This window comes from Pelodiscus sinensis, chromosome 6 (assembly GCF_052426305.1).
Source record: "Pelodiscus sinensis isolate ZL-2025 chromosome 6, ASM5242630v1, whole genome shotgun sequence".
In the NCBI taxonomy this organism is placed as follows: domain Eukaryota; kingdom Metazoa; phylum Chordata; order Testudines; family Trionychidae; genus Pelodiscus; species Pelodiscus sinensis.
This window is the reverse complement of record NC_143057.1, coordinates 21,855,773-21,880,711: the sequence shown is the minus strand read 5'-3', so window position 1 is coordinate 21,880,711 and position 24,939 is coordinate 21,855,773. Positions and strand designations below refer to the sequence as shown.

The 24,939-nt window shown below is 37.9% G+C and overlaps 1 protein-coding gene across 2 annotated transcripts in view; it reads left to right on the top strand.

Moving 5' to 3' along the window:
• The window catches only part of CNTLN (centlein), a 327,186-nt gene that overhangs the window by 281,203 nt on the left and 21,044 nt on the right, over positions 1-24,939 (top strand). For both annotated transcript variants that reach the window (XM_075931523.2, XM_075931522.2), the window contains exons 19-23: positions 1,006-1,197; positions 10,588-10,685; positions 12,426-12,552; positions 14,166-14,303; positions 14,701-14,886. In XM_075931523.2, the coding sequence (XP_075787638.2) occupies positions 1,006-1,197; positions 10,588-10,685; positions 12,426-12,552; positions 14,166-14,303; positions 14,701-14,886 (741 nt within the window). The remainder of the gene's footprint in view (positions 1-1,005; positions 1,198-10,587; positions 10,686-12,425; positions 12,553-14,165; positions 14,304-14,700; positions 14,887-24,939) is intronic.

Here is a 24,939-nt window from a genome sequence, read left to right as displayed (position 1 = left end):
AGATACCCTTTTCACAGAATAACATTCATTGTGCATTCTTTAGGGTAGGAGAATTAAAGAAAATATTTTTAATGTCTAAAATTACATATTTAAGTAGCACTGTGATATTATATTTCACTGATTAAATCGGCCTTGTCAATTGTCCATCAAGCGCCATAAGACTGAAATAGTTTGCATGCTATTCATTTGAACTAAATCCCTAACAAGCCTCATCTACTAATTGGACTTAACATTTATGTTGCTAAATGAGAAGCATTTTGGCTGCAGTATAAGGTGGTAAGACCTACCCTGTGGAATAAACAACTAACATCTGTTATTCTGTCCTGTTCCAGCTTGGCTTTTACCAGTTAAGTACATCAGCCCTAGAGTCAAGGTTATGGAATACATGGCTCTCTGGCTATGGTGCATATATATGAAAGAGAAGGAATAACACAACATGAGTAAAGATCAGCCAACCAGAAGATATTTAGTGCAGCTGGTCCATTTGGCTTTAACCTCTACAAGCCCTACAAATATCAAAACAAAAGCCAAGAAAAGGGTGTGTGTTTTACAGCAGTTGTCAACAGAACATTCAAGTAAGCTTACAATAGTCACCATTAAAACAAAATTGACATTTAACCATCCTTACTACATGGTGATATCTGAGATACCTTGGTATTTCCTGATACTTAGTACAGGAAATAATTATAGAATCAGACAGCCCTGGGAGTAAACAATATATTCATCAGTAACCACTGTTATTACACAGCTTCCTATACTTTTATTTCCTGTCATGAGACAAATATCAGTATATGCAATCAAACAGGTTACTTCTGTTTACTGACTTTTCTATTGTCTGTATCAGTGAATTCAGCCAACTAATATGTAACATAGAGCAAAGATAATGTACGAGTCTGTTTATTTTCTAATGCTAAATCAAGAACCATACATTCTGTTGTGATGAAACAGAAACAAGTAATTTTTGAATGTAACTGTGACTATTTATTACTTTTATTTGGAAAACAGACATTGACCTCTGATCTGGCTGAGTTGCAACGAGAGAGAGAAGATTTACAAGGAAAATTAGAGCATCTGGCCCAAGATACCAGATTAAAAGAGGGTCTGTCTCCTGTGACCTCTAACCAAATTGAAGTCACACTACCTACTCCTTCAAAGAACACAGATTTGGAGATGAAACAGCTGTACTGCAAACTGAAGGTGAGAGAACAGATTGTTCAGCTAACAGGATAACTTTTATTATTTAATTTGCTCTGTCCCAAAAATGTCAAAAGGCACAATTTGCCACAACTAGAAATTTAAGTGTCAGATAATCTTTGTTATTAGCTGGTAGACATATAGTCATAACCAAATGAGTGGAATTTGCAGTTAAAGGATATTTTATAGATAAAGCAGGCCAAGATGAAAGCCTGTTGAAAGTTCAATAGAACTATGTTATTAGAGGGGAATCATATAATTTCAGGTTTCTGTGTGAAAGAGTTGAGCCTTGGTGACTAGGGTAAGATTGAAGTGTGCTGGTTGTGCAGCTCATGTAACACCTTCTGTCTTGTTAAATATAAATCACTATTACTGTTGTCTTCAAAGGGAACTAGTCCTTTATTCTTTTTGCATTTCTGGTGGCAGTTAACAACAATAACCCTAATGATTAAATTACCCAACATTTACACAGTCATTTTTAAAAAGATCCTTGTGTGTGACTGGCAAATAATAAAGGGCAAAGAGTTTATTTTTAAGAATTAATTTCATCTTAATAATTTTGATGATGACCAGATATCATGGTAATGGGCCTTCTAGGCAAGGAAGAAAAATGGATCGGCAAGGAAGAAAAATAAGCAAGGAATAGGTAACAAGAAGAAATAGCAAATAGTTAATAATCTGATTTTTAAATCTCAGGTAATTCTGTTATATTTTATATAGATTTTTATACCATGTTTATAAATGTAGCATAACATTTTCCCATGCAGTAGGAAGTGATGTGATTAACATCTCTCACATATTGTTTGTTTTCTCAGCCTCTCCCCATGGGGAAAGTCTTTGCAATGAAGAATTTTGTTTTAGTGAAGTGTGTATATATACATATGCATATGTGTGTGTGTATGTATACATATATATTAGAAATAGCAAAATAAAAGAAATGCAACTTTTGGTAATCTGAAAACTGTTTCTCTAGTAAAAAAAAAAATAGTTTGTCCTAGTTATCCAGGCAAGCACAAGCCGGGATTCCTGCAAAGGTACAACTCTCACATTGGGAAAGAAGTTCCTAAATTTAGGGGTAGATTAAACTGGAAGCTGTAGATTTGGGCTGAGGGCCATGAATCCATAAAATCTGGAGTAAGGAATAGTGAGGGTAAGTCCCACTGCTGAAGAGAAGGAAGCAGGGGCAGCATTGACAAGACACATAGCGACGAGGAGTGCTTCAAGCTTGAGAACAAGTTGGAGGGTAGGGAACCTAATTTGTTGGTAGCTCTTGTGTTCCAGAGTATAATAGGCTCTAAGCCCGATTTTGTCTTAATTTACCACTATCTCACTATTTAATGATAGCCTCTCCACCTAATAAGGGAGCAGACTTGACTTGATCTTGATGGTTGATTGTCATTTTGATCATGACTTCAGGATTTTAGGAAAATGAAAAACAGAAATCTTATAGTCTTCCTTTGTGGAATGGTGGAAAGAAAAAAGAAAAGAAACATGCAGGTTGATAAGTTTATTATTCCAAAATGTTTCTTTTGCAGTGTAGAAACTATAAAATATTTGGATCAAAACCATTATTTATTGGTCTGTCAAACAGGAATATCAGAGTATTGAATTAAAAAAAGTTGGCACCAGTTATAAAGAACCCTAGTATCAAAGATATTACATCAGTTTTCAGTCTATCCTTAAAAGTGTTCTGATTTTTTAAACTAAAATTAAATATGTGGAAGATGCAGACCCCAAAGCATTAAGGGTCTACATTGAGAGTGTCAGGTGTAAGATCTTCAGTGTAGGAAACTACATATGCTATTATTTATTGCATGTGTTGGCCAAATCCTTATTCAATATTTAATGAGTATTTACTTAAAGCAAAACTCTCTCAGATTTTTAACTAAATTTTACTTGATTAAAAACTCAGTAAAAACTGATAGAGGATCTGCCTCTGTGGGTATGTCTACACTACAGCGCTAATTCGAACTAACTTAGTTCGAATTAGTTAATTCGAACTAAGCTAATTCGAACTAACGCATCCAGACTAAAAAACTAGTTCGAATTAGCATTTTGCTAATTCGAACTAGCATGTCCACATTAAGTGGAACCTGAACCGGGGTTAAGGATGGACGGAAGCAGTGCCGGCAGGGCATCAGATGAGGATTTAGAGCGTGGAGCTGCTGCCTCAGGCTAGCTGAGGGCTGTGCTTAAAGGGACCCGACCCCCACCCTGGACAGATAGTTCTCAGGGGTGCCCCGCTTGCAAAGCAGTCCTGGCTTGGAGTGCCCTGAGTGCCCACACTGGGCACATCACAGCACTCGGCCATCAGACTGGCTGCACTTGCCGCAGGCTGCCATCTGGGGAGACAGGGCAATTGGGGGGCTGCAAGAGAGCTTCCACCCCCAGAAGCCCGCAGAGCCAGCCCAGTCCTCCCCATAGGGGGCTCATACCCCATTCCTCCCTCACCTCCTTCCACTTACCCTTCCCTAGCCCCCCTTCCTGATGTACAAAATAAAGAAAACGTGTGGTCAAAAATAGAATCTCTCTTTATTGAACAAAACTCGGGGAGACTGGGAAAAGGAGGTGGGAGAGGAGAAGAGAGAGGGTGGGAAAGGGGAGGGCAACTAAAATGATCAGAGGTTTGGAACAGGTCCCATATGAAGAGAGGCTAAAGAGACTGGGACTTTTCAGTTTAGAAAAGAGGAGACTGAGGGGGGATAGGATAGAGGTCTATAAAAGCATGAGTGCGGTGGAGAGGGTGCATCAAGAAAAGTTCTTCATTAGTTCCCATAATAGAAGGACTAGAGGACACCAAAGGAAAGGAATGGGTAGCAGGCTTCAAACTAGTAACAGAAAGTTGTTCTTCACACAGCGCACAGTCAACCTGTGGAACTCCTTGCTGCAGGAGGCTGGGAAGGCTAGAACTAGAACAGAGTTTAAAGAGAAGTGAGATAAAGTGATGGAGGTTGGGTCCATGGAGTGGTATTAGCCAGGGAGTAGGAGTGGTGTCCCTGCCCAAAGTTTGTGGAAGGCTGGAGAGGGATGGCACGAGACAAATGGCTTGGTCACTGTCTTCGGTCCATCCCCTCCAAGGTCCCTAGGGTTGGCCGCTGTCAGCAGACAGGCTACTGGGCTAGATGGGCCTTTGGTCTGACCCAGTACGGCCATTCTAAGCTCAGGCTCGGGGGTCTCAGTGGACCACCTTGATTTTCATGCACACCTGCTCCTGGGTGGCCAGGCTGGCAGCTCTCCTGCCCTAGACGGCCGCTTTCCTGTGCCTAGTGCAGAGGTCATGGACGAGGTCCACGATGTCCGCACTAGACCAGGCGGGTGCCCGCCTCTTGCGGTCCCGGGCAAGCTCCCAGGAGCCGCCAGCCTGGTCCCAGGAAGAGGGAGAAGGCTGGGGGGCATCGGGTGGCTGGCTCGAGCCGTGCCAGGTGCAGGGTCTGCTAGCTGGGTGCTGGCAGGCTTGCACTGGCGCGGGCATCGTAGCCAGCCTGTGCCCCTTTAAGTGGTCCGGGGCCGGGAGGGGGGCAATAGAGTTTCCCTGGTGTTGGCCAGAGTGGCCACCAGGGAAAGCTGGGGAGGGCTAGCCTCCCACTAGTTCGAATTAAGTGGCTACACACCCCTTAATTCGAACTAGTAAGTTCAAACTAGGCTTAGTCCTCGTAGAATGAGGTTTACCTAGTTCGAACTAAGTGCTCCGCTAGTTCGAATTAAGTTCGAACTAGCAGAGCGCTAGTGTAGCACCTATCAAAGTTAATTCGAACTAACGTCCGTTAGTTCGAATTAACTTTGTAGTGTAGACATACCCTGAGTTTGTAAAGATCAACTTTACAAATAAATATGTAAATAGGGGTTTTTTTTGCTATTAGATTCTTAATTTAGAATGTCTCCTTATATTATTCACCCTAAAAATTATGATGGGATCTGCATCCCTCACAGCTTTCATAAGCACTAATATTATCAACTTAAAAGGAAAACACAAAATTTTGGATTTGATAAGTAGAACAAATAAAGGTTATAGGTAGGTAAATAAAGACTGTTTTTCTATTCTTCAGTTTTAAAATATATTTGTTTGTAATGTATAAATCTACACACAGATCCTGTTAAGGATTTGGGATCTTAAACAGTTCCTTTCATTCACCAATATGGCTTGGTTATCATTCACTAGTATGGCTTATTTAACACTCAGAGGAATATTGTTTTGATCTATTGATATCTAATAGAAAACACTGAATAATATTATAGCTAGAGGATATTCTGGTTCCATAACAGAGCATTCCTCTGTAGGTTTTCCCTGGTTTTGTATTGCTAGAAACATTTTCAGGGAAACAAAATCTTTTCTGTGAAGACTGGATTCTCCTGTTGCTTATATTTCATTGGCCAAGCGAACTTGATGGGATTTATCTGTCTGTAATGGGATAACTTCTGAAACTCACAACAATTCAATCCTACAATTTTGGGGCCTATCTGAGAGTCAGTGGGCTAACCACCATTGATTTTGTTGCAATTATATAAGCTCAGGATACAGGGGTGAGGAAGTGGCCTCACAAAGCCCACTTAGGGTTAAGGTTAGATTAAAATTTAGGAGCCAGAGGTTCAGCTGAGGATAGTGTTAGGATTCCAGAGAGTTCCCCTTTGGCTGCTGCACCGAATGTGAATTCTGTGTTTCTGATTTTAGTGGAAGTCAGGTTGCTAGAAGCCTCTCACCACCCCCAATTCTGCTAGGTAAACCTTCTCTACTGCTGAGATTTCCATTCTGTGTCTGACCTGTTAGTCTGTGTCCTGTCTATCTCTTTCTAAACATGTGGCCCATCCTACTTTGCAATTTATGTGATCCTTCAACTTTCATCCACTGCCCCCCTGAAATCTGAATGTCTCCTGTAGTATCCAGTCTGGCACCTCTCAACTGCCAGAATTCTCCTGTAACACCTGGCTTAATCCACCATTCCTCTTACTTGTCACAATTTAATTAGGATATTTTCCCTGACAACTATGTCTCAGCCCTGGGTCTCTTCTTCTTCTACTGCTGCACATCATTTTTTAGCCCATAATCCATGTGCTGGTGGCAGTGTTCCCTCTAAGTTGTGCAGCAGAGCTTCAGAGGTGATTAATCAGCCCTGCCCAGTCTGAGGCTCAGGGCTCCCTGCATGGAGCTGACTGACTGGGCAGGTCCGAGTAATCACCAGTGAAGCTGTGCTGCCATGCAGCTTGGAGGGAACACTGACAGGCGGCATTCTTTCTACTGGATGTGCAGCTGCTTCTTGTAACCTATTAGCCGCAAAAGTTGCCACCCAAAGCATGAAGAGTACAAAATTTAATCAAAAACTTTAAATGTATCACAACACTGTGCTGAGCACTATCAGTGCAAATAACGATTGTTGGATTTATGGAGTGGGCTTATATAACCAAATCCTGAGAGAGTCAGTTTCTATTAAATTGTTATTCTTCCAGTTGAAGACCTGTGAGAGTCACAATATCCATGGGAATCAATGGGAGTTTGCCTGAGTAAGGACAATTAGATGGACATATGATGATACTTTGGTCTTTTACAGCAGGCTTATTGGATGTATGTGATTATCTCCACTTGGATAGCAAATATTTAAAAAAAATAAACTGAAAAATATGCTCTTATAAGCATGTCCTATCACTAATCATAAATCTAAATATAGATAGTCTGCCTTCATTATCCCTTTGAAGTCAATTCCAGGGACACTTACTTGTTTGGTATTCCCTGGCAGCTTGTCTTCATTGATCCTGTGCTGCCCATGAGTCAAACTAGTGGAGGAAGTGTAAAAGAAAAGGTGATAAGACATAGGGTACACTTAGTCATGGTATTTTCAAGATCCCTGAAGCCAATGGATTGGGAATGAGAGTCCTTCTCCTCCTTAAGCACAGTGTCAATTCAAACCCTGTTTAACAGGCCTTTTTTCATTCCTTGTCCTTCCAGCACACTCTCTCCTGGTTCCTTTTCCCAGGAAGGGGTAATACCCATCTTATATGGTATGTCAGTGCTCTTACAGCTGTTTTAACAAGCTCTTCTTTGTGAGTCTTTGATTCTAAGAATGTGCAGGAGGCCCACTTCTCACCCAAGTGATCATATTCACAAGTGGTATGTAAACCCATATAACTGGGTTTTATTCTTCACACTATTGAAGGTCAAGCTCAACAAACAGGTCAGGAAATTAAGCAAAATTCTGCTGCCATTTATCATTTTAAATTTTTTCAGTGTAAACCTCACATTTTCAGGATCAGGTGACATGTCAGACTCAGAAATTTTGAAATCCTAGGCATGCTTTAAATGTGTAAAAATGTATTACTTTGTATAACATTGTAGCTCATTTCCATTGAGATCAACCCACGATCCTTACTCAGGTAAAATACACATTGAGTTTCATTATACCAAAAGTTATTACTTACATTCATATTATCTTGGAAATTATAAACTATACGTCATTCTCTGTGTTTTACATTACATTTGTATTTACTACCAAGCACATATTTTTTAATTAAAATATACAGTTAAATTTACTGCCACATTTTTCAACACTTTTTGCTTTTTAGCATCAACCTGCTTTTAATTTTTACTTTCTTTTAAAATGTTAACCCAATTTCAATATAACCTCCTAGCATAACATTTGTAATAGCAAAAGAAAATTCACAGGCAGTGAAGAATAAGCATTACTGAAATAAGTGACTAGCCAACATTTCCTGTTCTAATTTAACATTTTCTGTAGCACTAGAAAGCAGCCTGTACAATGTATTAAAAACAATACTTTACACCTAACTACACACACAAGAGCCTATACTCCCCTTGAGGTGCATGGTGCTATGTACAAGACTCCCATTAATGTTAATGGGAATTACAAGCCTGCACTGAGCAGGGAAATTGTCTTCAAGTATCTCTGTTTACTGTCTGTCTGATCTATTCGCTCACAGTTTTCGACATAATGGGTAAATTCCCAAAGCCCAGCACAATGGCTGAACCTGCAAAATTGCATGCACACCTATTGTGCACCCATTTCCTGCCCATGCAATTTCTGCGTTTGCCACTTGCTTGGGGCTTTGAAAATATAGCTCATTGCTATGTAGTTATACTACTCATTTCAGCTGTGGTACTTTAATATATATATCTAGTTAAACATACAGTTAGATGGATACTTATTTAAATTCTTATTTCTCTTTCTGATGATATTGTTTAAATTGATCTCTACCTTGCCCTGAAATTTGAGCTCTCTGATGGGCTCTACTTCAAATCCCCCATGTGGGTGCAAACTAAAATGTACCTATTTTGCAATAACACAGTTCTTTTTGAAGAAGACTATGTTCATGCAAAATAAGTGCCTTTTAGTTCACTATCAGAGTGTCTACATGAGGAGACAGGTGCAGAATGTTGGTGTGTTCTGTTATTCAGTCCCAATAGTCGAAACTACAGGGCAGTGTAGACCAAGACGTAAATTAAACTGCAATTGTTCCTAGGCCAAATCATCCCCAGCCGATCTGCATGCAGAGGAGACCTATTGTTTGCATGTCTCCCTCTTGTCTTATAGAACCTGAGGAATGCCACCTTGATGGCACTAACCTCTTCCATTGTCCTGAGTCAGTGCTGCTTCAGTGGAGGCTTGCATATGGGAGTGGTTGTTTCCATACCTTCTATTTAGCAGCTGCTGGGGGCAATAGCCATTCTTGCAGCATGATTACTATCTCTCACAGAAGAGTTCCCCCCCCCCTTTTTTTTCTTTCAAATCCCCAAGATCAAAAGGATTTGAAAGAACCATTTTCAAAAATCTGGATCTCTCATACTCCACAATAGGGATATAATAGTGTAATCAGTTAACCGGTTATCTGATAAGCAAAAGCTTATAAGTTAATGTTATAGACTGTACACATTTACCTCCCCCGCCCCAGACAGAGGCTGCTGCCACCCTGTATCAGAGGCAGCAGCACAGGGCAACAGGCAGCTGGTCAGTGTGGGGAACTGGTTTTTAAACTGGCTCTCCTCACGGATCAGCTCCCACTTGGCACCATGCGCAGAGTGACAGGGGACTTTCGGGAATAGGGCCGGAGTGCACTGGCTGCTAGCCCTGCTCCTGAGACTACAGAATAGTAGATTAACCGAGAAGAATTAATGAGGTTACTCGACTATTCAATTAACTGATATTTAACATCCCTACTCTACACTATAGGTACATCTAGACTGGTAAGATTTTGTGCAAAAGCATTTGCTTTTGCGCAAAAACTTACTAGCTGTCTACACTGGCCACTTGAATTTGCGCAAGAGCACTGACTTTGTAATTTACAAAATCAGTGCTTCTTGCACAAATACTTTCACGCTCCCGCTCAGGAAAAAGTCCTCTTGCGCAAGAATACTTGTGCAAGAGGGCCAGTGTAGACAGGGAAGAATTATTTTGCGCAAAAAAGCCCCGATGGCGATCGGGGCTTTCTTGCGCAAAATCGCGTCTAGACTGGCCAAGGATGCTTTTCCGCAAAAGCACTTTTTGCGCAAAAGCATTCTTGCCAATCTAGACGCGCTTTTGCAGAAATACTTTTAACGGAAAAACTTTTCCGTTAAAAGTATTTCTGCAAAATCATGCCAGTCTAGACACAGCCAAAGCCAGAAGAGATGTACAGTTCAAAGAAACCAGCACAAGACTAACTATGTAGATCAATTAGGGGCAACATAGGCTAGTGACTGAGTGGGTGGCATAAGTGGCCCTCCGTCATCTCAGTGGCCGTAAGATTGTTTTAAACAATGTGATAGAGTAGTTATACTAACTGCACTTGCATCCCTAGAATTTGTGGGGTATGCCAATTAGATTCTAAAGGAACACATGGCTCTCATAATGTTGCTTACAATCAGCATTCAGCTCACTTCATGTTCCCTTGCTTTAAGTTTGTGTCACTAGAATAATACTGGTAAGGAAAAAAAAACCTATGCGAACAAAAACCAGCAGAATCAGGCAACCCTTTGCATGGGCAGTTGTAAACAAAATGTCTTGCTGGCTGCACACAGAACCTCAGTGGGCTGCAGGTTGGCCACCAGTGATGTAGAATATTACTTCCCTCTTACTTACCCCGCTTACTGCCAGTCCCATGTGAGGGAAAATCTGGTCCTATTACGTACAAAGTACTTACCTGAAGAACATTTATTAATAATGGATAATTATTATCATGTGGGGAAATAGCAGTTTGAATGTATTTTCAAAGGCAAAGAGTTATGATAAATGTGAAAATTGGCGTGTTCTTTTGCACAGTAGGATAGACGTGAAATGTTAATAATGTTAATCAAAAATAAACTTTTATACAGTGAACCTTTTTCTTTTAAACAAATTCATTACTAGTTATACTTCAGATAATATTTTATTCATACTACTTATATTTTAATAAGCTTTTTTTTCCATTTAGAATGCAAATAATGAAATCACTAAACACTCAACCACCATTAAGTCTCTAAAAATTGAAGTCCAGGAAAAAGAAGACAAGATGCTAGAACTACAGGAAAAGTATGTTCTCTTCCTCTATCTATTGTATTTGCTGCCACCCAGTGGCAGATATGTAGTTATTCCAACATTAATCATTTCAGATCCAGACTTGGAGATAAACCTCTCTCTCTCTTTCTCTCTCTCTTTGATAAATCTTGCAAACTGTTAGGGGCTTTACAGAAAATCAGAGTGGAACATGCTAAGATCACATTTTGTATAAACCGATGAGTGATTAGCTGGCTACAGTTTCTGCACTGTAATAAGAATATCTAAAGTCAGAATTCAGACCCTAGAGTGGACTTAGTTATCCTTGATGTAAATCTAAATGAGTGCTTCAGCAGTGCTAAAAGCAGTCTTTCAAATACAGTAATTCTTTGCCTTGGGGCTAGGAGACATATCAAGGTTAAGATACTTAAATTGGATTAAATATCCAGTCTTATATTTGTAAAAAGTGCAAAAAGACAGTTGTGTTTGTTTATATTTGAATTGATTAAGATTTATTTTAACTTTTGAATTCATGTATATTGATTTTGAAATATATTATTGAGATTTTTTTCTCAAATTGTAAAGACAGCTGTAGTACTGTTCTTTAGTTATATTTAGGTTCTAAATATGACCTATCAGCATCTTTTTAAATTTATTGTCTGATCAAAAGTTTTAAAAAAACACCCAACAATTTCCAATTTTTTATTTTAGAGAATAAGTATAATTTTATTTCTTGAAAACAATTTAATGGTGTAGATTTTCTAGTGGATAATGCTTTAAGAAAAAATTAAGCCCTCTACTGTTATGTGTAGATTTAGATTAAGAATGTAAGTATAGGTCATTATATTGTTTTCATATAACACATTCTCCTTTTTTTTTTTTTACCAAAAGTATTCTTCATGACCACCCAAATAACACAAATACATCAATACAAACGTGAACATAGATTGAAGGAATTTACTGTAGTATTGTTTACTTGCTGATTTCCTATGGTATTGACAGGATAGCACCAATGTATGAACATACTGCAACCATTCATTTTGTTTTATATGGAAAAAAACAGTGCAGTTGTATGAATGTATTCAGAAAATAGTGTGATTATATTAAAATATTAATTTGTATTCTAGCTGGAGAAGGAGCATATAAGGCATACATTTCTGGATTATAAAATGTAGATGCGTTAGCTTGATTTTTCAAGAGGCTTCTATTAAAATACTGACAAATTGTAAGATTTTGCATTTTTGAAAAAGAAATAATCTTATTTGAATGTACAATGTGGTTTTTCAGATAGTACACATTGAAGCATTTTCCCAAATAACACAAATACATCAATTGCTCTATACTATTAAGTTTCAAACTGGATTTTCCCCCATTTTAAAAAAGAATTCTACACATACAATGATTGGAAAGTATCTATCACATAATAATAACAGTTTTTTATTAATTCGTTGAAGTTTCTAAATGTTTTTTCAACAGCTATTTTTCTTGTATAAATGTGTACTAAAGTATTATTGTTGTGCTTTCACCTTAATACAATATGATACATTACAAACCACTGTAAAAATGTAAATCACAATAGAGTGGATCCTTTGAATTAATAGAACTAGATCTACTAGTTAAGAGATTAAATATACTATGCAGTGGTTTAGGAAAAAAATCAATTACAGCTATTTACATGACAAATGCTTAATGTACATTTAATTGTTTAAAGTAACTATATTATAACTATATTTGTTAATACTGTGGGTGCTGTGACTTTTTTCCCCTTATTTCAAGGATTTCTCGGGTGGAAAGAGACATAAATTTGAAAAGACATTTAATAGAAGACTTAAGGTCTCGTCTGAAAGCAAACCAGGAAATTGAGAAAACTTTTAAGGAAACAATAGAAAGTTTTGAGAAAAAGGTAACAGTTGTTTGTTGTTAATATATATAACAAAAATAAATGTTTGATTTGTAGAAGTTATTCCAACCAATTATACAAACCATACCAAAATTTTAAGCGTACATTTCATTAACTTATTGCAGTTCTGTCCATTTTGGGTTTATATGGATTTGGTATATGATGACTGTATTGATTAACTGTATAATTCACCATAATTCAATGTATATATAATAGAAGTGTAACTAAATAATGAGAATATATAGAAAACTCAATTTTAATATTTGCTATATATAGCCTTACTAGAATATCAGACATTTTTCAACATTATAAAAGCCACTATAGATCAAATTAGGGTAATTCTGTACACAAAATATGTTTACAAATATTTTCAATCTACTTCAGTTAAATTCTTTAGTATTTTAAACAATATTAACTCCTACTTTTAATGCTGAATTATCATTTCAGAATTCAGGTTTTATGATTTTATGTTACTGATTTATTAATTGAAACTTACAGCTCAGCATCCAAATGGTTTTTTCCTACATATCTAAAGGCATTTCATGAAAGTTGGAAGGTCTTAGAGATGATAAGACATCTTTTTATAATATCCATTCAGTTCATTGCAATGCAGCCCTTTATCCCTGACAAAGATAACAGACTAGTGGCTTTCTATGAGGTTATTCAATGTATGACCTCAAAATAGAAATAAACAATTTGCCGAGCAAGACATACTTTTATTCTCTTAGAAAGCGAGTGCTGGCTGCACAGCTTGTACAGTAGCCTGTGCGTGCAGTCATTAAGCATTGTCAGCTCCGGAGAGAGCTGCTCTCTTACCCTCCATGCCAAAGATAAGGTGTCATTAAGGAATGCTCAACCAGAGAGACAGAAAGGGATAATGTGAGGAAGTAGCAAGCTAAATACCTGGGTTTTGTTTTTAGAGAAAATAGTTTAGAGTTCAGTGTTGCACTTTGCTCTTTGAGCATTTTCAGCATCCCATTTTTCAGCTTCAACAGGATCAGAGCCCATATATTTCCATTGTTGTTTGTAGAGAATTCAACTGAAAAATATGATACTCTTCAACAGAAGAGCAGAGAGATTCGCCAATACTGTATACTATCTGTAGGATTGTGTGATTAATACAATCTTCCGTGATAGCAGAGTGATTTTCTAGGAATGTTCTTTCATTTCAATTTATGGCTTAAATCACTAACCACGCACACAGGGCAAAGTCACCATGTGTTATCCAGAAGACTAAGCAAGCAATCATGTAGTAGACAATTACCATTTTCTCAGCTATATTTTGATTAGCATATGCTTTTCCCCTCCATGATTAGAAAGATTTGAAACTATGGCTGACCTTGTTATGTTAGTGAAAAATGTCTAAAAGCTACAAGTAAATATCAACCCTGTCTAGACTTTCACACTTTATGCAACCAAATTTTGTATAGAATAATTTATGGGTGGGTAAATAAGCTGCTTATTAAATTCCTATTATAAGTTCTGGAAATACTACCAAGTGTTTAGCTTAAGTACCAATTTATGCAGTAAGAACAAAAATAAGTTTACTTGTGATTTTGGTTCATGTTTGTAGGTTTTCTGTCTAAATAATCAAATTGCCTGTGGTTTTACTTCAGGTAAAGACATTGACTGAAGACTGTTCTAACAAGAAAACATCAATTGATTCACTAAAGCAAAGGCTTAATGTAGCTACAAAAGAGAAATCACAGTATGAACAGATGTATCGCAAGGCTAAAGATGAGTTGGGGAAAAAGGTATAGTATTAGTGTGTTGCTAGTTAATGTAGAAAAAAGTAATTTCCCTTTTTTTCCTTGACTTAGTCATTCACAATATTATTTTTTTTAAATGAAAAGTTTCAAGGCCCACTACTTAATTTTTTAAAATACTTCTAGGAGAATATAAAACAGAGTAATAGTAACATCTTTCCGTATAAGATTTTATTTAGTTTGGCTTGAAGCTATGTTACCTTATTATTAGTGAAAATTCAGTCCTTATATGGATAATGACATATAAAGATACTTGTGAATTGAATTGTATATATTATAAATTGAATGTCCCATAATGTTAACTAATGTGTATTTTTTTAGATTAAAATTACATCGTAATTGCTTCCCTTTTTGCGTACCAATTTTCATATTGATGTACTTTCAGGATCTCAAGCTTACCAACCTAGAAGGTAAAATGATTGAAGCTGAATGTGCGATGACTGAACTTGAGACTACAGCATCTCAGCAACTCCATGGCTTGGCAAAGCAAAGTGAACAGGCACTGGAAGTAGTGCAGAGAAAACTCTTGCTGGCCAATGACAAAGTAGAAGAATTCATAACATTTGTGAAGGTTAGAATTTTGTTTTTCTTTTGATTGACCATTTGATCAAATACCACCACAAACAGAAGCTAAGCAAATGGTCTTTTGTGCACCATACATTGGCATCCTCCACTCTCAAACAGGCAAAATATTATCCTCAGCATGTCCAGAGTAGGAGGAAATCAATGGCTGCCAAATCATCAGCTTCTAGTGTAAGCTCCTCCAAATTGTGAGGCCATCCTTTGCCGATGACCGTCTGTGCTGTCTATCCAAGAGAAAAAAAATGGCCATGTGGTTTCTATTTCAAATGGGTCTAGAATAGGGCTGTCAATTAATCACAGTTAATGAATGCGATTAATACAAAAAAGTTCATTAGATTAAAATAGTCATAATTGATTGCAGCTTTAATTGTACTGTTAAGTAATAATAGAATACCTGTTTAAATGTATTATTTTATTTTTTGATGTTTTTCTACATTTTCAAATATATTGATTTCAGTTACTGCATGGAATACAAAGTGTACACTTCTCAGTTTATATTATATTGATAAAAAAAAGTTAAACTAAAGAAATAGTATTTTTCAGTTCACTCATTCCTACTTCTAGTTTAGCAAATCATGAAGACAAATAAGTTTGTTTACAGGTAATAATGTTATCTACTTCTTATTTACACTGCCACCAGAAAATAAGAGCAGGCATAATGTTGTAGCTGGCATAAAATGGTATTTACATATCAGATATACTAAACTGTTGTATGGCCCTTCATGTTTCAACTTGCAGGCTTTTAAGTTTTACCTTGTTTTGATTTTGAGTGCAGTTATACGAAAATAAATTTTTATATTTGTAAATTGCACTTTCAGTCTAAAGAGACTGCATTACAGTACTTGTATAAAATGAATTGAAAAATACCTTTTCTTTTGCTTCGTTTTTATAGTACAAATAATTGTAATGAAAAATAACAATAGAAAGTGAGCATTTCACACTTTGTATTCTGTGTTGTAATTAAAATGAATCTGTTTGAAAATGTAGAAAAACATCCACGAATTTTCCTAATACATTTAAATTGGTATTCTATTATTGTTTAACAGTGCAATTAAATTGCCAAATCATAACTATATTTTAATCTCATTATTATTTATAATTATTTTTAATCATTTGACAACTCTAATCTAGAATTAAATGACACCTTTCATGCAGTACAAATGTAATACACAATCTTTAGCTAGAGTAAAGTACCAAATCTGTTGCATACATACACATATTTTTATGATTTTTTGTAAATGTTAAATAAGATATGTAGAACATATTGATAAAATAAACAGTAATAAATTACCAGGACCACATGGTATTCACCCAAGAGTTCTGACTAAAATTAAAGAAAATCCGCATTAACTCTGACCTATCCATTTCTAGTTTCTCTCTATATGTATCCCAGGATACTGGAGTCTGCTTTCACTCATGATGCAGTTCTGGAATAACTGCACTGAAAACAAGGAATGTCTAAAAGAGAGATGTATCTTTTAATTACCTTTTGCATATTTTGCACTTATAATGCCCATTGTACATTAAAGTTTGGACTTTCAATATATATATCACTTCATAGATAATATAATTTCTATATTTGGTTTAGATTTGTAAGCTTTTGGATCAGGGTCTGTATCAAAAAAGAAGTTGGGATGATAGGTGCATAATATACTACTTATTGCTCTATTTAGGCCCTTGCCTAGCAATTTAGTAATAAATGCTATGGAATGTTAGAAACATTTCTTCGTGAATATATTGTGATGAGGTCCAAGTTTGTGTGTGCTGTGTTTTACTCATTTACTACAGTTTTCTTCAGAGGGACTATATGAAAAATTCCATCATCATTTTGGCTAAAACAAAATGAAAGGCCTTACATAAGAATGACTCACAGAAAAGAATTGGAGATTGTAGGAAGTAGAGAATAGGAGGTTGTAAAGGGGAGATTCCTAATATCTGAATAATATTCTGGACCTATTTGATGACCCCCACACCCACTCAGAATAAAAAGCAACACACATTCACACTCCCACTTCATGAATCCTTCCACCCAGGGAAACCAGTCTCCTGTCTAAGAGAAATCCTTATCAGGAACATTCAAAATTATCCAGGATCAAGAGAGGGAGGAGATAAGACTGTACACATTCTCAGTGGTGAGGTTTATTTTCCTCCCCATACCCAGGGCATGGATTTCCTGGGCAGTGATCCTCTCCCACCTTCTATTAGTGGGTCCAGGATGTGGAAAAAAATACAGGCCTAGAATGGTTGCGTAGATCAGATGCAGGATGGGTGACTAGAACTACCTCTATGATATATGGCCAATGTTGGTCTCATTGAACACAGCTGCTCTTCATAACATTTGGCAGATTTACTGTTTGATTTGTTCATCCCTGAGAGAGGTGAACAGTTGAACTTTCCCACCAGCAAGAATCTTGTACATTCATGAGCCATGTCTGCATCAGAAGATATTATAAAATGCAGTGGGGAAGTTTGTGACATGCAGTGGCTTAAAAAAAAAGAAAAAAGCCCAGTATCTTAAAATAGAAATGGAACAACTTCCAGATGAAATCCACATAGTTTTAAAAGCTCTGCACTGTTGTGATAGTGATAGTTTGTCCAAAGATCACTTTATTAGGTTACAGGAACAGCTTAAAATGAGAATGATTGTTGTACCATTTATGTAAATGAATGCTATCAGTTTTGCTTTGAAAGTGAGTGCATTGGACATGGCTGTAAGTTGATAGGAAATATGTTCCCAGCTGGGAACATTTAAAAGCAAGAAGAAAACCATCTGGTCCATTAAGCATGCTCTTAATTGTCATCTCTTTATCTAGAAAAAATATCCAGTGTGATTCCTTTGTATTGTGCTATAGCAGGTGACAAAATCTGATAATCAGTGTTTGACCTGAATCCACCAAATATATGATTAAAGGAAAGCAACTTCATTCGATAAAAATCAGTATTTTCATTAGGAAAACACAGACCTCAGTTTTATAAATGGTAAATAATACAGCAAATGCACTGTGAGGATGTTCTACCTGCAAACATCACTTTTCTCTCTTAAAAGACACACAAAAACACCTTACCATTTAAAAAATGAAATACTTACCCACTCTATTAGAAACACTCTTAGATGTACTAGTTTCAGGGGAAGAAAGTGAACCATAGCTTTTATTAAGAAACACCAACAGTTGATGGTTCTGAGAAGGAATTGGTGATAAATTAACTTAATCTCCATCAGGATTACTCTGCAGCTGGGATTTAGGCAAATTGAATCAGAGGCCTGAATAGTGACAGTGAATATCTATTAGACTGTAAACAGAATAATAGGCTCTGTGGATTTTAATGAATGAAGTGAATGGCTGAATTCCTACTGTTTAGGGATGGCATATGGTTAGTGATGCATACAGTACACCAGTATAATGTAAATGTCTTAATGGACAGAATCTTGATTAATAAAATTGAAGAATGAGTAGAGAGCTCTTCTTTACTCACAATTTTCTGGTTTTGAACTGTAGGAAAAAATGCATTTTACTTGGATTTTTAACTCTATTGCAGATAAAAATCTACAGAGGGGTAGCCGATTAGTCTGTAACAGGAAAAACTTAAAAAACAACAAATAGTCTAGTAGCACTTTAAAGACTAACAAAATATGTAGATGGGATCATATATATGATCCCATCTAAACATTCTAAAAATCTAGAATGTTATTTAACACTTTGGGTATATCTAGACTGCATCCCTCTGTCGGCAAAGGGATGCAGATTAGGCAGGTCGACATTGCAAATGAGGCAGGGATTTAAATATCCTGTGCCTAATTTGCATAAAAATGGTTGCCACGTTTTGCCGACTCAGCACTTTGTCGACAAAAAAGCATCAGTCTAGAGAGGGATCTGTCAAGAAAAAAAGCCTTTTTCTACAGATCCCTTATACCTCCTGTAAGGAGGTTTACTTTGGGAGGCAGGAGAGTGCCACAGGTCACCAGACAAGGCAGGTTGCAAGTTGCAACTACACTGCCAGTCACCCAAACTCTTCCCTCAAATGTCAAGATGTTATTTCCCTATTCAGGGTCAATGCTCCCTATATTATAACCAATGTAATTGCCCTATCATTGGTCAGTGTCTAGATGCCAGGCCCAGTCACTGGAACTCCCCCTCGGGTTACTTATCTCCCAAGCACTGTTCCCACTGGGACTGTTCTTTCTGGTATATCCACTGATTGATTGCTCATGGTAGCCACAGTCAGCAGGCAAGCCCAGGTGTTGATGGCTCTTCCTTGGTTGCAGGAGAGAGGTTCCTTTGGTGCAGAGGCCCAGGTCAGCCCATATCCCAGTCTCTGCATTGGGATTGGGCACTAAAAACTGCTTTGCCTTCCATAGCACCCCAGTGATAGCAACACAATGGCCATATTGGGAAGCATTGGGTGCTCTGATGATGATGAAGTCCCCTTCACAACTATCACTGGCTGTGTCAGAACAAAGATCGATGTCCCAACTGGTACCACTGCTCTCTACCAGAAGCTCATTCCAAGGTCGGAGTGGAGCAGCGAAGGGCAACCAAGACTAGGGAGTAGGCCATGTGAATGTTTGTGCAGATAGGCATCATGGGTTAGTGGATAGGGCACTAATCTGGGGGTCAAAAATCCTATGTTCAGTTTACAACTAGGTTGCTGACCTATTGTATGATGTTCTTCATGTTTGTGTTCCTCTATTTCCCTTTACCTTCCTTGTCTATTTACAGTGTAAATTCTTTAATGCACGGGCTATATCTTCCTGTATTTCGGGGACCAACATCAAAGGGGAATTATTAAGGGCCCAAGAGCCAACCATCCACTGTGTAGGAAAGATAGGTAGTATGGCAAGAGACCACCTTGGCTTAACCAGGAGACCTTAAATGATCTAAAAATCAAAAAAGAGTCATATAAAAAGCAGAAACTAGGGCAAAGTACAAAGGATGAATATAAGCATATAACACAAGTATATAGGGACAAAATTAGAAAGGTGAAGGCACAAAATGAGCTCAGTCTAGCTAGAGACATAAAGGGTAACAAGAAAACATTCTACAAATATATTAGAAGCAGGAGAAAGACCAAGGACAGAGTAGGCTCTTTGCTCAATGAAAAGGGAGAAACAATAACAATAACAGAAAACATGGGAATGGAAGAGGTGCTTAACGACGTCTTTGTTTCGGTTTTCACCAAGCACGTTGGTGGTGACTGGATGCCTAACTTAGTGAATGCTAGGGAAATGGGGTAGGTTTAGAAATTAGAATATTAAAAGAACTAGTTAAAAATTACTTACAGAAATGAGATGTCTTCAAGACACCAGGGCCGGAGGAAAAGAATCCTAGAATACTAAAGGAGCTGAAAGAGGTGGTATCTTAGGCACTATCAATCATCTTTGAAAAGTCATGGAAGACAGAAGATTCCTAAAGCCTGGAAAACGGTGAATACAGTGCCCATCAAAAAAAAAGGGGGGGGGGGGGGAATAAGGACTGCCCAGGAAACTACAGACCAGTCAGCTTAACTTCTGTGCCAGGAAAGGTAATGAAGCAAATAATGAAGCAATTCATCTGCAAATATCTGGAGGATAATACGGTGATAACAGCATGGATTTGTAAAGAACAAACCACATCAAACCAATCTGATAGCTTTCTTTCATAGGACAGCAAGTCTTATGGAAAAGGGAGAAGCGGTGGACGTGACTTTAGTAAAGTCTTACACCTAGACTTTAGTAAAGCATTTGATATTGGTCCTGCATGACCTTCTTATCCATAAACTAGACAAATACAACCTAGATGGGGTTACTATATGGTAGATTCATAACTGGTAACTATTCTCAGAAATAAACTTAAAAAACAACAAATGGTCTGATAGCACTTTATAGGCTTTTGTGGGCACAGCCCACTTCTTCAGATGACCGGAGTTTTGAGTTTAGGATGTGCAGACCTAAAATAAATAAGGGAGAAGGGAGGAGGGGAGGAAAAAAGGAGGGAGGGCGAGAAACAAGGAGCAGAGAGTATGGAAATATCAAAGGGAAAAACGGGAAGGCAGAACTGGGAATCAATAAGTACTTGAAGATTGGATAGTTAAAATGAAGCAGATAAGAATCAAAGTCAATAGATAGTACCCTTCCTAACACAGGAACCTACACGAAGAGCTGTTTGCACGTTCATTGAATGTTAGGTTGATAATGTCCTAACCATCCCACATCACGATTGAGGCCATTAGCATGAGAAATGAACTTGCAGATTAATTGTAATTCCAACGCCTCTCTGTGTATTTGGCTAGTAGAATTGTTTTGTGACAAGATAGCCACTTGAAGATCTTTTAAACAGTGATTAGGAAGATTAAAGTGTTCCCCCAACAGGTTTCTATATGTTCCCTTTACGTATATCTGATTTGTGTTCATTGATTCTTTCCCGTAGGGTCTGTCCAATTTGTCCAATATATATAGCAGTGGGGCATTGCTGGCATTTATTGGCATAGATCAAATTACTGGATGTGCAGTCAAATGACCTTTTGATTAGGTAGCTTATGTTGTTGGCTCCAGTGATGAATTCGCTTATATAGATATGTGGGCAGAGTTGGTGCCACAGTTGGTTGCAGGGCTGGATTCCTGGATACTTCTGATGTGGTTGTTTGGCATGGTTACTGGAAATAATTCGTTTCAGGTTGGGGGTTGTCTGTAAGCGAGAATAGGCTTTTTTCCCAAGGCCATTGAGAGTGAGGGATCATTTTTTAAGATGTTTTGTAGATTGTGTATAATGCGCTGGAGCAGTCTGAGTTGTGGACTGTAGGTCATAACAAGTGGAAGTCTGTTAGGCTATGTCTACACTACAGCGTTATTTCGAAATAAACTATTTCAAAATAGTTAATTCGAAATAGCTTATTTCGAAATAATGCACCTACACACAAAATGCATTTCGAAATAGCATTTTTCTATTTTGAAATAGCACGTCCACACTGAGTGGATGTTGAATCACATTTAAGGCTGGTTGGAACCAGTTCCGGCAGGGCATCAAGTCAGAAGTTGCCTTGTGGCCAGGGCGGCCAGCAGGGCACGCAGGAAGGGCTGGAGGCCCCCTATTTGGAAATAAGCATCTACACAGCGCTTATTTCGAAATAGCAATTTCAAAATTGGCACTATTCCTCATGGAATGAGGTTTACCAATTTCAAAATAAGCCCTCCACTATTTCGAATTAATTTCAAAATAACGGAATGGCTGTGTAAACGCTAGGAAAGTTATTTCAAAATAACTGCTGTTATTTCAAAATAACTTTGCTGTGTAGACATACCCTTATTTTCTCTTTTGAGTCTGTCTTGATGTAGTTCACGTCTGGGTACTTTTTTGGCTCTGTCAGTCTGTTTTTTTACTTCTCCAGGTGGGTATTTCAATTTTTAGGAATGCTCTATAAAGATCCTGTAGGTGTTTGTCTCTGTCTCTGGGGACATGCTGGCAGGGGTTCCGCATGGGTCAATTTTGAGACAGGTTCTGTTTCAATATCTTCATCAGCAATTTAGATAATGGCATAGAGAGTACACTTATAAGTCTGCAGATGATATAAAGCTGGGTGAGATTACAAGTGCTTTGGAGGATAGGTATCAGCGGGGTAGCCATGTTAGTCTGAATCTGCAAGAACAAGGAGAAATCCTGTGGCACCTTATAGACTAACAGGTATATTAAAGCATACGCTTTCGTGGGCAAAGACCCACTTCCTCAGATGCCATCTATAAGGTGCCACAGGACTTCTCGTTGTTCTTGGAGGATAGGTTCAGAATTCAAAATTATCTGCACAAACTGGAGAAATGGTCTGAAATAAATAGGATGAAATTTAATAAGGACAAATGTGAAGTACTCCATGTAGGAAGGAACAATCAGCTTCACACATACAAAATGGGAAGTGACTATCTAGGAAGGAGCATGCAGAAAGGGAGCTAGAGGTTATAGTGAACCACAAGCTAAATATGAGTCAACAGTGTGACACTGTTGCCAAAAAAAGTGAGCATGATTCTGGGATGCATAAACAGGAGTGTTGTGAGAAACATAAGAGAAGTAATTCTTTCACTCTACTCTGTGCTGATTAGGCTTCAACTGAGGTTTTGTGTCCAGTTCTGGGTACCACATTTCAAAAATGATGTGGAGAAACTGAAGAAGGTCCAGAGAAGAGCAACAAAAATGATTAAAGGCCTAGAAAACATGAAGACTGAAAGAACTAGGTTTGTTTAGTTTGGAAAGAGAGGGGACATGATAGCAGTTTTCAAGCACCTAAAAGTGTGTTAGAAAGAGGAGGAAGAAAAATTGTTCTCCTTGACCTCTGATGATAGAACAAGAAGCAATGGGCTTAAATTGCAGCAAGTGAGGTTTAGATTGGTCATTAGGAAAAACTTCTTGACTGTCAGGGTAGTTAAGCACTGGAATAAATTGCTTAGGGAGTTTCAGCTCATCCTCTACCATGGACGAACAGGATTATGGGCTTGCTTCAACACAGAGTCAATTAGGGATAGTCTTGCTTTATTAATCTCATCTACATCATTGCTACTACAAAGTTAATGTTACTGTATTGTGGTTATACAGCTATTACAGAGTGCATATCATCAAGCACTACAGAGCAATACATATAAGAGTAAAAGGCACTTGGAATGCTTACGTCCTTTCTATCATGGGAAGTCCTGTCCCTGATCTTTGCCTCAAGGGCCGTGATCGACAGGGCTCCAGCTGGGGAATCCAGGGCACCCTCCGAGGTCTAGGTCCCTGGTGAAACTCACCAGGCATGGGATTCCCTACGCTAGTTATATTACAGTTGTTTACCGGATGTGCGCATACTGGCTCAATGCCATTCGTATCACTCTTATGAGCTGAGATTGAGGTCAACTTGTTTACTGCTTAGTGGTTTCCCAGCTCAAGTGCATGGGTTAAAGCTGATAAGGGCCAGCTGGTGTTTGCGTTTGCAGGGTACAAAGCTGTACTAGGCTGAGTACAGCAAAGAAGGAAACTTCCATTCCAGCCTGCTGAGCTGCAGGCACCGCATATGGCTTTTTATATGACAGGGCGCTTGTGGAATCTTCATCACTGGAGATATTTAAGAGCAGGTTAGATAAACATCTATCTGGGACGATCTATCAGAGATGTCTGGTCCTTCTGTGAGGGCAGGGGACTGGACTTGATGACCTCTTGATGTCCCTTCCAGTTCTAGTATTCTGCAATTCTTTGATTATCTTGGTAGGAGGCTTTGAGCACAAATGTTTACAAATATATAATTATAGTAATACTTTGGTGTGACTTTTTAAATGAACGTCATTATTCTAATACAGTTTACCCTAGGGATGTGATAGTTTAAACGGTTAACCAATGTGCCTGATCTTATCAGTTAACCTTTGCAGTTACATGCAAGGCCTCCCCTCACTGTGGGGAGGTAGGTGGGTACCAGATCATGTGGGGAACTGGCTTAAAAGTGACCCACATCCCGCAAGTAAACGTGTAACTGCTGAAAGTTTTCACGGTTAAACTTTTACAAATAAATATTTTAATATCCTTAGTTTGCATCTGTCTGAATCACAGGTAAACCTGTAGTAGTAAATGAAGTGAACATCAGCTTTGTAATATATTATCATGTACAGCCATGCACAATTAACAGTATATAAGACTTGACTATAATTAGTGTTTATTTAACATAAACAGCATTTTGAGGTCAGCTTTCATTCTCTAGTGCAGAGAAAGCTAATGTTTCTTTCTTCTTTCCAGATCACAAAACATGGTGGTTGTGTTGTAGGTTTGATGGGAGGATGACAAAGAACTATGGAGTCTTTTACCGATATTACTTAGGAAATACATGAGCCTGGAAACGATCTGACCTGTAGTCTGAATTCTTTGACCTTATACTCCCTACTGTATATCAAACACTAATATGATTATAAAGATTAAATAGCATCTGTTACCAAATATCACTCTTGTTAAGAAGTGTCTGACCTCCTGTATTCTAAGGATGAGGTATCCATTTAATACAACTTCAGTGAGCTGGGGCTGATGCCCACATGTACTCTGAGTTATATTACAACAGATAT